Raw genomic sequence first — 15,775 nt, 5'->3', positions numbered from 1 at the left:
ACTGGTCTAAAGAAAAGTAACCAATATTACAAATCAGTTTGTTTTTTTTATCTATAACTAAGAAATCAAATTTTCAAACATTTGAAGTATCTGTAAATAGCTTCAGATGATGTTTTTATTATTAAGGATATACTCACTTTTTAAAAAAAAGGCCAAATTTCCCTAAGGATATAAACTATTGAGTAATATTTCTCCTTTCTCTTGACAGTATTGATTCCATTTCCCAAAGATGACCACTGTTAACAGTTTCTTGTTAATATATCAGAACTTTATAAACACAAGTATTATATATACTCCTTTATTTTATATAAATAAGATCAACCTGTATAGACTGTTTTTAACATGCTTTCTCGCCCTAGCAGCTAGGGCCTAGCTGGTTTGGCTTACTGGATAGAGCATCGGCCTGGAGACTGAAGGGTCCCAGGTTCAATTCCGGTCAAGGCATGTACCTTGGTTGCGGGAGTGTGCGGGAGGGGGTGTGCGGGAGGCAGCTGATCGATGTTTCCAACTCTCTATTCCTCTCCCTTCCTCTCTGTAAAAAAGCAATAAAATATATTTTTTAAAAAAACGTGCTTTCTCTACTTAATGATATGCCTTGAATATTTTATGTCACTAGATGTATATCTACCTCTCTTCAAATTGTTGAACTATATGTGTAAACATATAGTTCAGTAATTACACCATATAATTTAACACTCCTCTATTACAACTGATATTTTTATTTGTTTTGGTTTCAGATAGCTGAAATAGTCATCACTTAAGATAGAAATTATCTCTAAAAGTAAATGATTAATGTAGGGGAAGTTTGTCTTTGTGTCGGTTTTGTTTTTCTATTCGGTTGGTTTTATTTCTTCCTAACAAGGTATTTTAGCAAATTGCCTCTATGCTTTTGATCATGTGAGTAATTATCTAAGAAAATAGGAATATTACATATTTTCCATAGATTGTAAAAATGCTGTTAATAAGTGATGGAACCCAATGAAACGCTTATCTTGGTGCTTACCCAAATCAGAGCTGTACAGAAACCCTACAAACATTTTAATTAAATGTACTCACCTCCTTTATTTTAAATTGAAGTGAGCAGTGACTGCTGTGATTTCAGAGCCATCGTGCTGAAATTTTCCATTTTAACAGTTAATGTTGTTACAAAATAAGGTTTATCGTTCCACTGAGTGGGTTTTTCCAGGAGTTTCCCAGACACAATTGTAAGTGCTTGTGCACTTCTGTCAAGATCTGTCAGCAATAAAAGCTAAGTTTTATTTCATTAATGATAAGTCACTAGGAACCTAGATTCTGAGAAATGTTTATTGAAACCTTTAGATTTTATTTCTCAGAGAAGGAGTCAAGATTGGGACATAATACAGGTCAAGTCATGTCTCACCCAAAAATGATAGCCAGCCACAGCATAATCATCTTACAAGATGGGAACTGGTGCAATTTCCTCAAAACCACATTATAAAAATACTCCACTGTACTTGCTCTCTGGCTTTGATCCTGAATTACATTGGTACTCCATTCAGTCAAAGAGAAAGCTACAATAGCTGCACAAAGTCTAGACCATTTTTCCTTCTCTGTGTACTGCAGTTCACACAGATCCCCTGAAATGCATACAAAGCATATACACATTTTTTAGTCATAGGAGAATAACAATAATTCATCCTCTGGCAGAAAAAAGTCACTGATATTCACTCAATACTTATGCCTCACTTGGCAATCTGCATACGTGACTATTCCTCTTTTTTTCCTGTCCACTTAATCACAAAGGATTTTCAGGAGGAAGAGATGCAAGTGCTTCATCAAAAATATTTCTGCTGCTGCTATTAAATTATTAAGCATTTTTCCCCAAGTTGCATCAAATATGAATGTAATAGTTATTTGCGTTTTTACGCATTGGAGTGATTTTTTCCATTAGGACTCTTTTTTAAAAAAATTAATTGATTTCTTAAATTATGAGTGATGTTTGTATGAGATGAGAATATTCAATTTATAAATTGTAATCACAAAAACTTAATTTCAAGTACCACTGAAAGAAAGATGTATTTACATCAACATTAAATATTAATGTATACCAAGCTGACTGGGCCAAATACCTCACCCATGTCATGTTGTCGCCATCATGAACTGTCTGCTGCATCACTGGAACTCTGCTAAGTGTTTTAATTCAGTTCTGAATCTATTTTGCTACCAAGTCTTAGTTGAAATTATCTTTTTAGATTTTTTTCAATTACAGTCTATAGTCAATATAGTTTTGTATTTGTCTTATGTGTATAGTATAGTGGTTAGACAATCATATACTTTACAAAATGCTCCCCCCCAGTATTTTCACTATCCACCTGGCACTATGCATAGTTATGACAATGTTATTAACTATATTTTCTCTACTGTACTTTACATGGCCATGACTATTTTGTAACTACCAATTTTTACTTCTTTTTTTTTAAATATATTTATTGATTTTTTACAGAGAGGAAGGGAGAGGGATAGAGAGTTAGAAACGTCGATGAGAGAGAAGCATCGATCAGCTGCCTCCTGCACACCCCTTACTGGGGATGAGCCTGCAACCAAGGTACATGCCCTTGACTGGAATCGAACCTGGGACCCTTCAGTCCCCAGGCCGACGCTCTATACAGTGAGCCAAACCAGCTAGGGCCATTTTTTACTTCTTAATCCCTTTACCTTTTTTCACCCAGCCTCCTCCAATCCCCTCCCCTCTGGTAACCATCAGCCTGTTCTCTGTATCCATTAGTCTGCTTTAATTTTGTTTGTTCATTTATTCTGTTCTTTAAAATCCACGAAGAAGAAAAAAAATATGGTATTTGTCTTTCTCGACTGACTTAGCATAATATCTTCTAGGTTCATCCATACTGTTGCATATGGTAGGATTTCTTATTTTTTATGGCCGAGTAATATTCGATTGTACATAAGTACCACAGTTTTTTATCCCACTCCTCTAGTGTTGATGGGTACTTGGGTTGATAATATCTTAGCTATTATAAGTAATGTTGTAATGAACATAGGGGTGCATATATTCTTTTGAATTAGAGTTTGGGGTTTCTTCAAATAAATGCTCAGAAATGGAATCACTGGGTCATAAGGCAGTTCCATTTTTAATTTTTTGAGGTAACTCCATACTGCTTTCCATAGTGGCTGCACCAATCTGCTTTCCCACCACAGTGCATGAGTGTTCCCTTTTCTCCACCTCTTCACCAATAACTTGTAGTATATTTATTGATGATAGCCATTCTGACAGTTGTGAGGTGATATCTCATTGTGGTTGTAATTTGCATTTTCCTGATGATTAGTGACATTGAGCATTTTTTGGTCATCTGTATGTCCTCTTTAGAGAAGTGTCTATTCAGACCTGCCTTTTTTTTTAGAGCAGTTTTAGATTTATAGAAAAAATGAACATTAAGTACAAAGAGTTCTTATATACACCCATTCCTCCATTCTGCCCTAAGGTTCCCCCTGCTTATTAATATCTTGCATTAATGTGGTACATTTGTTACAATTGAAGAACTAGTATTGACGCATCAAAATCACCCAAAGTCCATAGTATATGGTAGCTCTGCCCATTTTTTATTGGATTGTTTGTTGAAATGATTAATTTTCTGATCGCAGTGTCTTTTTAATTCCTAATGCATAAATATATTCAGATATATAAAATATTTGATATATTGTGGCTAGAAAGTCTTCGAGAATGTAATTAGAAATACCTCTACTTCTAAGGTGCATATTTTCCCTGTGAAGTAACCTAGCAACATTTGCACTAAATCCCATGTTCTTAAACTTTTCTATCTCATCTATTCACTCCTTATGTAATAAGAGCTTGCTATCAACTTTAGGACTAAATAAGTTTAATTTAATAGTAAGCAAAAGGTTATTCAAATGAAGTCACCTCCTATGTTCAAGTTAGACCTGTGTAGGGGAGGAAAAACTTTTCCTCTGCCCTTTTAGGTTCAGTACCTGGGGCCTGCGACTTAAAGTGACAGGATGACAAGAGAAAAAGTTGATTTGTATGTATCCCAACAGGAGCTAATCAAAGAAGTTGGCTTACTATGGTTAAACTTAGAGGTTTATGTCCCTGACTTAAGGAAAAGGAAAGAGGAAGCAAAGGCTTCTAGGGAAAAACAAGGAAATTTCTTTAAGACGAATAGGTTTTTAGGAGAGCAAAGGTGAGCTAAGAAAGTTTGTGATAATGTTTCTGTATGCAGAAGCAAGTAGTCTTTCCCTCTTCCTCTCGGCTGACACTTAGGTTAGGTTTATTCTTGGTCTCTTTCCTGAGAGTAGATTCTTCCTGAAAAGGGGGTTTTTGACAGCCTCATTTCCAAGAAGTTTCTTCTTTTAGTCAGATAAGGGAAGATCCCAGGAGGCTTATTTCTGCATCTATTGATTCTCAAATGTCTTCAGCTTAAAATAACCTTCATACCAACTCTGGGGTTCTCAATGGGTTCCCACACCTATTAAATGACATTTTTTTTTAAAAAAAAGTAGAAGGAGTAGGAGGAGGAACAGTAGGAGGAGGGGATAAAATTATGACTTTCATACAAATATAAAATTAAAATGTCTCAAAGACTTTATTTAACTCATTTGCTAATGAAGAAACCAATAAGATGTTACAATCGATTCAAAGAATTAAAAACATATATATAATTTACTTCAGCATTCCTATATATGTATATATAAATAAGAATGCTGAAGTAAACTTGCTTAATACATGCAAAAATGTATAATCAGTGTATCTCACAATCTGTTTTTGTCCCACACAATCTACATTACTATGGACAAGAGTCATTTGCATTGCTATAAATTTTTAAAATAATTCTTTATTGTTGAAAATATTATATATGCCATCCATTGACCCCCTCCAGACTGCCCCCAAGGCCCCCACCCCAGGCCCTCACTGCCCCACTGTCTGTAGCCATGGGCCATGCATATATGCATACAAGTTTCTTGGTTTATTACTTCCCACCCACCCACCCACCCCCGCCTTCCCTCCAAGTTTCCTCACTCTGTTCTTCAATGTCTCTGGATCCACTCCGTTCATCAGTACTATAAATAGTCTGCAAACTAGAGCTGTAAAATAGCTCAAAGACAATATAAGGTGGAGATAACCTGGCCCAAGGAACCTTATCTTTTTTGCCCATTTCAGTGTCTTTCACAATTCTTTCTGTCATATCTTTGCCTTTTATTTATAACTTTTTTATTTTATGTCCTAATTTGACTAGGCAGAGTTCTGTGCCCAAATAAAGTTGTGGCCAACTTCCTTCATTAATCTCTTCACTGTCATATTAAATTCTCATTCTTTTCTTATTCCTTCCATCTGACAGGGCCACAATCATAATACATATTGCAATGGAGTTTGAGTATCTCCTATCTTTTCTCTGACTCTATCTGCACTCACAACACTGGAGACATACTAAGAACACATGCAAAGAACAACACAGAAACCTCATGGGCTTAGCGTCTTCCTTTTTCACCTCGTGACTCTTGGTTATATAACAAATCAACTCCCTATACATATGTAGAATTTTGCATGAGAACATGGGGCTCTCCCAAGGGTTGTTAAGCATTACGTACTGGCTGGTCAGTAAACAATGACACATGTTCTCAGCACTACACACTCTGTTTCAACCTTAGTTATCAAATGCAGTTACTAAATTATTGAGGTTCAATGCTCTGAATAAGTCTAGGTCTGTTCTTACCAATTTTGTTATTGGAGTATCCAACTTGCAGCCTTTATAGGCCCAGATGTATGCCAATTCAGATACAAAACTATTCAAAAATTGGCATACCAACCACACTTAAAGGATCCTATCTAATGCAAACAGTGATCCCTCACATTCAAATACCAATACCCTTTTGCAAAAGAAATTCTGCCTTATATGAGAACATGGATGAGCCTTGAGGACATTATGCTAAATGAAATAAGCTAATTACAGAAGGACAATACTTCATGATTCTACTTATAGGAGTTATTTAAAACAGTCAAATTCATGAAAGCAGAGAGTAGAATATTGGGTTCCAGGGGCTGGGAGCTGGGGGAAATGAGAGGTTGCTAATCAACAGGTAAATAATTTCAGTTATGCAAGATGAATAAGTTATAGAGATCTGCTGTGCAACATTGTGCCTGTAGATAACAATACTGTATTGTACACTTGAAAATTTGTCAAGAGGATATATCACATGTGAAGTGTTCTTACCACAATAAAACATATCTATAATAATAAAAGCTTAATATGCTAATTAGACCAGACATTCTTCCAGATGACCTTCTGGACAAAGCCAGGGCTGCAAGAGAAGCCCAGGTCCCGGGTGCCAGAGAGAAGATGGTGTTGGCAGCCAGGGGGAGGAAGGTCTACTCTCGAACAAATTCGTGCACCGGGCCTCTAGTTTTATATAAAGTAGAAGAACTATAAAGACTCAATAAAATATAATTTGCTCAGTAAGGTAGTCATATGAAACAGCTATTCTCCTATTTATTTAATGTATGAATATATCTTTGAAAGTGAAATAGTAACTATGGCAGCTTTGCATCCAAGGGATTATGTCATCCAAGATGTTTTTCTAGTGTATGAAAGGGAAGAGGCTTAGCACTCCCTTTGGAAAGGATGGAAGAGTCCCTCAGGCTTACACAACACATATATGGTTAAGGCATTGCCACAAATCTCGTGGCATCTAGCTATTTTCTTTTTTTTTAAAAAATTTTTATTTTTCGCTAAAAGTATTACAAAGGGTATTACATAAGTGTCCTTTTTTCCCCCCCGCCCTTGACAAGCCCCTGCCCTCCCTTACCCCCCAGTGTCTTATGTCCATTAGTTATGGTTATATGGATGCATACAAGTCCTTCGGTTGATCTCTTACTCCCCTCCCTCCAGTCCCCCAACCCTCCCTGGTCTTCCCACTGCAGTCCGACAATCAGTTTGAGGCAGCTCTGCCTCTGTATCTATTATTGTTCAAAAGTTTGTAATGGTCTTAATTATCCATGAAAGAGTGAGATCATGTGGTATTTTTCCTTCATTGACTGGCTTGTTTCACTTAGCATAATGCTCTCCAGTTCCATCCATGCTGTTGCAAATGGTAAGAGTTCCTTCTTTTTAACAGCAGCATAGTATTCCATCGTGTAGATGTACCACAGTTTTCTAATCCATTCATCTATTGATGGGCACATGCACCCCGATGTTCATAGCAGCACAATTCACCATAGCTAAGATCTGGAAATAGCTATTTTCTTTTTTAATTTAGGATGATGGAAAAGTTCTGTAAACGGACAGTAGTGATGGTTGCACAACAATGTGAATGTACTTAATGCCATTAAAGTATGCACTCACGATGTGTTAAAATGTTGTTATTTACATTTTGCCACAATAAAAATTAATTTCAATTACAATATATTTTTGTATTCCAATCCATATCCTAATAGTGCCACACATTGTGATCCTTTGGATAAACTTATTGGGGAAAGCTTTAGTTGTTCTTTACAATTTCTGATGCCTTATAAAGCAGTTATGGGCCCTGAGGTGTGGCTATCCTAATATGTTGGAAGCGGGCTAAAGATCTGCATGAGAAAGATCTAAGAAATATAGAGGTTGCTGGAAATCCAGGCCCAGACAAGGCTGCAGCCAGGGAGTCTGGAAGCTACTGGGAGGTAGAAAAAGATGAATTCCCATTAGCACGCAAGCCACAGAGATTTTCTAAGTGTCAGTCTAGTAAAGATAATCTGCCTTGAAATATAAACTCTCTTTTCTCTCTCCCATTTAAAATTGTCAACCACTGAAATATGTAGGTTAGCGCAAGACAAAAACAGCGTCCAGGCAGTGGTTAGCTGGGCTACATGCCTACAGCATGTTTACTTGCTGCACTATGAACTATTTCTTATGTAACTCTGGGGGCAACTTTGCCAGAGTTGCTCAATATCATTTTTTTCTACTTATTAGTGCTGTAATAATATGGCTGATAATTTTTCTTAATGACATAGCTTCATGACAAATCATCGTGTAGAGAGAAAAAACGTTTTTCCACTTCTTTAGATTTTGAATTTTTGAATTTGTAAGGGAAGAGGGAAGAAAAATGTTCCTCTATGCCCTTATATTCTGTAACTAAGGCTCACAAATGGAACTAACAAAGACAAATTAACAGGTGGAAAGTTTATAAATTTTATTGATATGAATATTTAAAATGTCACATACACAGAGATTCCTCAGAAAAGAAATGAGAATTCAAAAGAGGCAGTTAGGCTTAAGGGCTTATATAACATTTTAGCAAAGGGTAACAAGTTGTGAAGTGACTAGACAAAGGAAAGAGAGGTTTGGGCTTCTTGCGGGAGGGTAAACATATAGGAAACCAATGGAATAAAAATGTTACTTAAGGCCTGGCTGGCATGGCTCATTGGTTGAGCATTGACCTATGAACCAAGAGGTCAAGATTTGATTCCAGGTCAGGGCATATGCCTGGTTTTGGGCTTGATCCTCAGTTTGGGTGTGCCAGAGGCAGCCAATCAATGATTTCCTCTTATCATTGATGTTTCCATCTCTCCCTCTCCCTTCCTCTCTGAAATCAATAAAAATATTTTTAAATGTTATTTAAGTAAAGTTGGTTTGTTCAGATGCATCCCAATGCCAGCTTTCCCTCTCCAGTGATAAGGGTTGCTCTCCTGGTATGGGAGAGAAGAGAGAAACACCTTCACAAAAGGGAATGTATGCTCTACTCTTAGGTAGATGAGGGAAGGCAGAGAGCTCTCCCAATGTCTGCCTTTTCTCAATTGCCTTCAGTTCAAAATAATCTTTATGCCACAGTGGCATATTTTAGGGTGGCATATACTCATCCCCTTCAACTTCTCCAAAATTTTCCTATTAACATCACTTACTGGCCCCTTACTCCACCACTTCTCTTACTGAATAGTTGAATCTTAAAGCCATTCGGCAAATAAGAAAAAGACATTCAGCCCTAGCTGGTTTGGCTCAGTGGATAGAGGGTCAGCCTGTGGACTGAAGGGTCCCAGGTTTGATTCCAGTCAAGGGCATATGACGAGGTTGAAGGCTTGATCCTCAGTAGGGGGAGTATAGAAGGCAGAGGATCAATGATTCTCTCTCATCATTGATGTTTCCATCTCTCTCTCTCCCTCTCCCTTCCTTTCTGAAATCAATAAAAATATATATATTTTTAAAATAGGTATTCATCTGTGCTGGGATGCAGAATTTTGGAGCCCCACTGGGGTGAGGAGGGTGTCCACAGAGAGAGCCTGGCACAGTGTATCAGATCCCAAACAGGGCAAGGAGAGTGCTCACTTCAGAAAGATGCCCAGTGTAGGGAGTCAGAGCTGAATGGGGTGGAGGAGGGCATCCATGCAGAAGTGTATTTGTCGAGGTAGTAACTATAAGAGTTTTAGAAAACTGGTTTCTCATTGTTAGAGAAGGGAGTTACCAATATTGTAAAGAGAGAAAACTAGACTGGACTTTATAGTGTTGGCTAGGAGTTGTATTTGAAATCATAGTTTTTGTATCTAGAGGTCTATAGAGAAACACAGAAGTAAATGTGTGTATGTATGAATTACTATGCGTGTATTTTCTTTTCTGTCCACTGAGATGACCTGGTAGCAGGGATACCCCCATATCAATGAATATACCTAGATGTCTAGTTAAAAACCTCTTCAAACAATAAATGTGGCTAAAGGATGACAATTCATCAAAGAATTTTTCTGATAATTTATATCTTTATATCTTAATAAATATATAAAAATCCAGTCCCAATGCAGGTCAATTTATTTACATATATATGCATTGAGGTTTCTAAAATGTATGATGTTCTCCAGTGATGTCCTGTGATACAAAAATCCTTTGTTTTCACTTTGCTTTGGTCAATTTGATGAAAAAATATTGATAAATAATTTTAAAATAATTTTACATGTGAGAAAACTATTTACAACACAGCTCACTATTACACATATTTTACTCTCTCCTTTATCAAATTATGTGCTCTAACCTGACATAAATTGCTTTTCAATAAGAATGTTATTTGCTCTTTTATTAAAATGTCCCACTGTACCTTATCAAGGAAATAGTCACTTTTATTCTTCTCATAAGTTAATGATAGACCACAAATATATTTTTACATAATAAGCTTTATTGACTGTTCAAACTATTCAGCTTTTATTTCTTTATGATTGACAGTTATTCTAGAATATGACAAAGATTTACAAACTTGGTAAGGATAATAGGCAACAGAATTATACTGGAGTCTACAATAACCTTTGAAATTATCTAAATTTTTTAAAATGGCATAGTTAACTTATGCCCTCACAAAGACCTACACAGGGATATTTACAGCAGTTTTTGCCGGGAGCCGGTCCATCCTTGCTGCTTGACACAGTCGCTGCAGGAAAGAAACATCTGCACAGCATATGTTTCAAGGGACCTGGCATATATAGCATATTGTTCTTAATATGATTGCTCTCTTTAGCGCCATGTGTTTTAACCAAGGTCACCTCTCCGAGAAAGGTTGTTTCCCCAGGTGGGGATCTTTCCCTGAGGTTAGGGAGGGGATACAACCCCTTAATTAAGTGCCAGGTGGGTAGTTAAGCTACATAATCTTTACTCCCTGGAATGGAGATAAGAAACGCCCTAACCTTTGTAATAGAAATTGACAGGATTAAAATCGGCTGGTATAAATATGGATGTAACAAGACAATAAACATCAGAACCTCGTCAGATCCTAACCAGAACCTAGCCAGAGAACATGGCAAAAGATCCTGGACAGAATCTGGCTACAGAACTTCACTGGAGAACCTAGACAGAACATGGCAAAAGAACCTGGATAGAACCTGGCTAAAGAACCTGGCGTCCGAACCTGGCTGGAGAACCTGGAGAAACTGGCTAGAGAACCCAATTATGCTGATCAACTGAATGCTACCTTCGTGTCCTTCCTTCTTCGCCGACTCCGTCCACACCTTTGGGGATCCCTGGACCCACTGGGGATGGATCCCAGCAAGTTTTATTCATAATCACCAAAACTTGGCCCTGGCCCATGTTGCTAAGTGGTTAGAGCATCTGCCTGCACACCAAAGGGTCGAGGGTTCCATTCCCAATCAAGGGCACGTACCTAGGTTGCAGGTTTGATCCCTAAAAATGAGGCAATGTGTCTCTGACATCAATGTGTCTCACTTTCTCTCTCTCTCTCCTCCTCCCCCTCCCTCCCTACCTTCCACTCTCTCTAAAAAGTAATGGGAAAAATATCCTCAGGTGAGGATTAACAAAAAATAATAATTACCAAAACTTGGACACAACCAAGATGTTCTTCAGTAGGTAAATGGATAAATAAACTATGGTACAGATCATGGAATATTATTCAGCACTAAATACAAAGGAGGTACTAAGCCATGAAAGAAATGTAGGAACCTTAAATACATGTTGCTAGGTGAAAAAAAAGCCAATCTGGAAAGAGCAGGAACTCTGTTTCATTCAGCGCTATAGGCACAGGGCCTCACACTTAGGAGAGTCTATAGAAGAGCACAGGGCATGTGCATTCCTATCTCCTCTATCTCTTCCTCCCTCTAGTCCCAGACCAGCCTTGATTCTGAGCTGATAGTAAGAAGGCAATAAATTCCTGATTTGTTCAAATGACTGGCTAAAACAATTTTGAAAGAGGAGAGTTGAACTAAACTATAAAAGATTGGCAGGCATTTCATAGAAGAAGAAAAAAGAGGGCTGGGAAGGACATTCCAGGTGGGAAGGAGCATGCAAAGAGAGGAGAATCCTGGCATCTTCGGAGGACGTGGGAAAGAACATTCTATTGGAGTGGAGGTTCTTGGAAAATAGATGCTAGGAAGCAAGGTGAGGATGCCACATGGAGGGAAACACCAGGGGGAGAAGACCAAATGGTTATAAACTATTGAGGGACCACTTTTTTGCAATGCCTTCATATTAACCTTGTCTCCACTTTCTTCATCACAGTTTCTCATGGGGCTGGACAGGAGGTCAAGTGCTCCCTCGGCTATTTCTCCTGTGGGAACATCACCAAGTGCTTGCCTCAGTATCTTCATTGTAACAGCGTGGATGACTGTGGGAACCAGGCCGATGAAGAAAACTGTGGTGAGTGAAGCGCCTGTAGTCACAGCAAGAATCTGAGGCCAATGGCCTGACTGACCATGAAGTCCTGAGACCTCTTGTAACAAAGATAGAAATAGGCAGAGAGAAAACTACAGAGAAATACAAAATATATGTCACTTAAGAAAATCTTACATTTATTTCATTAGCTTAAAATATCCATTCTTGCCCTAGTTGGTTTGGCTCAGTGGATAGAGCATAGGTCTGCAGATTCGATTCCGGTCAAGGGCACATGCCTGGGTTGCAGGCTCAATCCCCAGTGTGGGGCGTGCAGGAGGCAGCCAATCAATGATTCTCTCTCATCGTTGATGTTTCTCTCTCTCTCTCCCTTCCTCTCTAAAGTCAATACAAATATATTTTTAAAAAATAAATAAAGTGGTTGGCGCCACTCAACCCTCCCTTTAAAAAAAATCCATTATTTTCTATATATTAGTATCAAAGCCAATATTTCAGGAAAGTGGTGATTGTGCACATAGTAAATTTTTTAATGCGAGAACCTGCCTGGTTACTCTCTTGGAGGTGGAATGGAATAGAAATTGAGAATATGAGCATGGGAGCCAGACTGCCTAGTTTGAACCTGAATACAATAACCAGTATGCATACTTTCTTACCCTCTCTTAGCCTCAGTTTCCTCACGTGATAAAAGGGTTCAAAAATTGTATCTAAACTAAAAGAATTTGGGAAGATTAAATGTAAAAGATTGTAAATGTACAGGCATATAGCAGGCACTCGTATAGTGTTTCTGCTCTTATCTTTTGCTTACTGCAGTTATGAAGGAAAAATGAGACCTCCTAAAAAAGAAAAAACACTAAGTCCAGCTTACCTACTATTGAACAACCATATTTATGACCCTATAAAGCAGTGGTTCTCAACCTTCTGGCCCTTTAAATACAGTTCCTCGTGTTGTGACCCAACCATAAAATTATTTTCGTTGCTACCTCATAACTGTAATGTTGCTACTGTTATGAATCGTAATGTAAATATCTGATATGCAGGATGGTCTTAGGCGATCCCTGTGAAAAGGTCTTTCAACCGCCAAAGGGGTTGCGACTCACAGGTTGAGAACCGCTGCTATAAAGCTTCTGGCCAATTAGTATACCTGGGCAAACAAGGCTGTCAGGGCTTTCTTCAAATGTCTGAAGCTTCAAAAACACAAATGTGTAAAAGAACTTGAATTGGCTCGATCTGACAGTGAGAAAATGAGCTTTGGTTAATAATGTAACATAATGCGATTTCTCACTCATGGGAAAATAAGGTACTATTTGGGGAAGACAAGACATCGCACAACAATTGTTAAGTGCTGCATAACGAACTGTTACACTGAAGAGGCCTTGCTGTTATCAGTCCCTCTAGTATCGTAGACTTTTTAATGTGCCCCCTTGAAGAAATTAAACTTCTTGGAATGCTGTCTCTAGATAGTGGCAGTAATCAAGAGTAAGCAACTAAACTGCTGAGCTTAAGCTATAGTAACCTTTGATTTAAATGCCTATATATGTGTTCTTTTCTATAGATAGATGGATAGGTAGGTAGGTAGGTAGGTAGGTGGATTGATGGATGGATAGATAGATAGATAGATAGATAGATAGATAGATAGATAGATAGATAGATAGATAGATCATCTTGTTAAAATAACTGAATGCTACACAAAATTTTTTAAAACTGAGATAAAAGTGTCTGCTCCCTGCCAACGTCCCCTTCCTCCTGCTTGCAGTTCAGATGGGGAGAGTGACTGCGAGCTCCCAGCCAATAGAAATGGCAGCAGGAAGCAGGAAAGGGAACCTGGTAGGAGCAGCCAATTCACCTCCAAAAGTAATTTCTCCGTGAGAAAGGAGTGGGAACTCCTGCCTTAGTGAGAGACCAAATAACAAAAGTAACAGTCCTTAAAGTTATGCAAGTTTCTCAAGATTCACCAACCAGCACATTCGGATGGAAGCATTGGAGTGTAGAGATCAGGCTTGGGAGGCCTGGGCATGAATCCTGCCTATAAGGAGGGTAAAAATGACTGTTTTCAAAGTAGGAATAATAAGAGTATTTGTATCCATGGGATGTTAAGAGGATTCAGTAAGATAATGTGTCTAAAGATGTTTAGCAGGATATCTAGCATATAATTAGTGCTCACTAAATGTTAGCTGGTGTGTGAGTCAGCTATAACTCGATTACAAACTTAGTGTCCTAAGCAGTAACCATTTATTTAGCTAGTGATTGTGTGGGTCAGCACTCAGCTGGGTTTGTCTGAGAGCAGCCATGCAGTTTCCTGCACATCAGCTTTGTCGTCATGCCTGGGACCTTGGCTGAGACAGCCGGTGACTCAGCTCTGGTCCGCCCGCAGGTTAGGCGGGCTTGTTCCCAGGGTAGACACATGACACCCAGGAGTGAAGTGAAAGTCTGCAAGGCCTCCTGAAACCTGCTCTCAGAAATGCCTCGTGGCATTTCCACCACAATCCTTACTGAGGCAAGTCCGCAGGCCAGACTCCTTTCAGGACGTGAGAGGGATCCTTCCTCCCGCTGAGAGAAGCTGCAAAGTCACACTGCAAGGGGCTTGGGTTGAGGGAGGGCAACATTTGAAGCCACGTTTGCAAATTCTACCACAGTTGCTGTTATCATTGCGTTTCCCACAAACTTTAATGTTGACCCTTGGTGACTCAGAGTCTCCAGCTGCAGGACTTTTTTCCTGTCTGTTAAACAAGTTAAGTACTTCTAGGAATAACCATGGTTTGTGTATTTACTATCTTATTGAAACAGTAGCTACTGTCTGAAGGAATGAGTTTTCTACACTCTTGATTTTATAGTTAAACTAGTGGCCTGATGCACAAAAGGGTTAAGTAGCTGAACCCTTGACTTTTCTATAAATATGTTTTGACCTCAGATTTATTTATCTGTTTATCCAACAATGCTCAAATGATATTTGGGTTAACTCCACATTTGGGTTAACTCCACAAGGATTTTTCATCTCAGGACACTTTCCACTAGATAGGACACAAAATTCAATTTTCTTTAAAATAGGCTCAGGATAATGTCACACCCCTTCATTTCTTCAAAGGGTTGTTTCCAAAGGTACTAGTGTTATCGGAGAAATTGAGGTGTCTGCTCCCCCACTGGGTGCTGGGGGTGGGATCCTTATAATACCTCGAGAGAAAGAATTTTCTGAGACTCACATGGGAGGATGAGTGATTTTTATTTCCGTGGAGTTACGTCCCTGGGTTTCCAAAGTCCCATTTCCCTTAGTCCGGTTATAGAAGTGTCATGTGGTTCCAGTAGAGCTAGAAGCAGAGCTAGTGTCCAGACTTTTCTTTCCGGATCCAGTTCAGCATCAGGCTAACAGCAGTTCATTAGTCCATTATGAAGCTGCCCAAATGACATACCTATAACATTGGGCCTTCCCTTTGCTCCTTCTTGCTGTTAATAGCTAGTTAATTACAATGGTATCACTAAGATCCCCAGAAGAGGTAAAGCCATTCTGCCCAGCAACTTGCTGTTGTAATTCCAATCTAGGGACATTCCATACAACTAGTTTGATGAATTGCTCTGCCTGGTCAGGCAGCATCCAGAGGTTTATTCTAATGGCCCAGGGCACTTTCTGAGAAAAAGATACTCCACTGTGTCCCAAGAATGGGTGCTGAGAATTGAGTAAATGTCTTAGAATCAAGGAATGCTCAGCTTGGCATACATCTGAACTT

At 38.6% G+C, this 15,775-nt stretch overlaps 1 protein-coding gene and 1 non-coding gene across 6 annotated transcripts in view; both read left to right on the top strand.

Annotated features, from left to right (window-relative positions):
- Positions 1–15,775, top strand: part of RXFP1 (relaxin/insulin like family peptide receptor 1) — an 81,673-nt gene that overhangs the window by 20,472 nt on the left and 45,426 nt on the right. For 3 of the 5 annotated variants that reach the window (XM_006081853.3, XM_006081855.3, XM_014456414.2), the window contains exon 2: positions 11,946–12,083. In XM_006081853.3, coding sequence (XP_006081915.1) covers positions 11,946–12,083 — 138 coding nt within the window. Of the gene's footprint in view, positions 1–11,945; positions 12,108–15,775 lie in introns of all 5 variants that reach the window. The other 2 variants (XM_006081856.3, XM_006081854.3) reach the window with 1 other exon arrangement.
- On the top strand, positions 6,565–6,691 carry LOC111826560. Its single transcript, XR_002829912.1, has one exon. It is a non-coding gene; the product is annotated as a U6atac minor spliceosomal RNA (small nuclear RNA).

This window comes from Myotis lucifugus, unplaced genomic scaffold (assembly GCF_000147115.1).
Source record: "Myotis lucifugus unplaced genomic scaffold, Myoluc2.0 scaffold_1, whole genome shotgun sequence".
Classification (NCBI taxonomy): Eukaryota; Metazoa; Chordata; class Mammalia; order Chiroptera; family Vespertilionidae; genus Myotis; species Myotis lucifugus.
The sequence above is the reverse complement of the archived record's forward strand: the minus strand, read 5'-3'. Positions and strand labels throughout refer to the sequence as shown.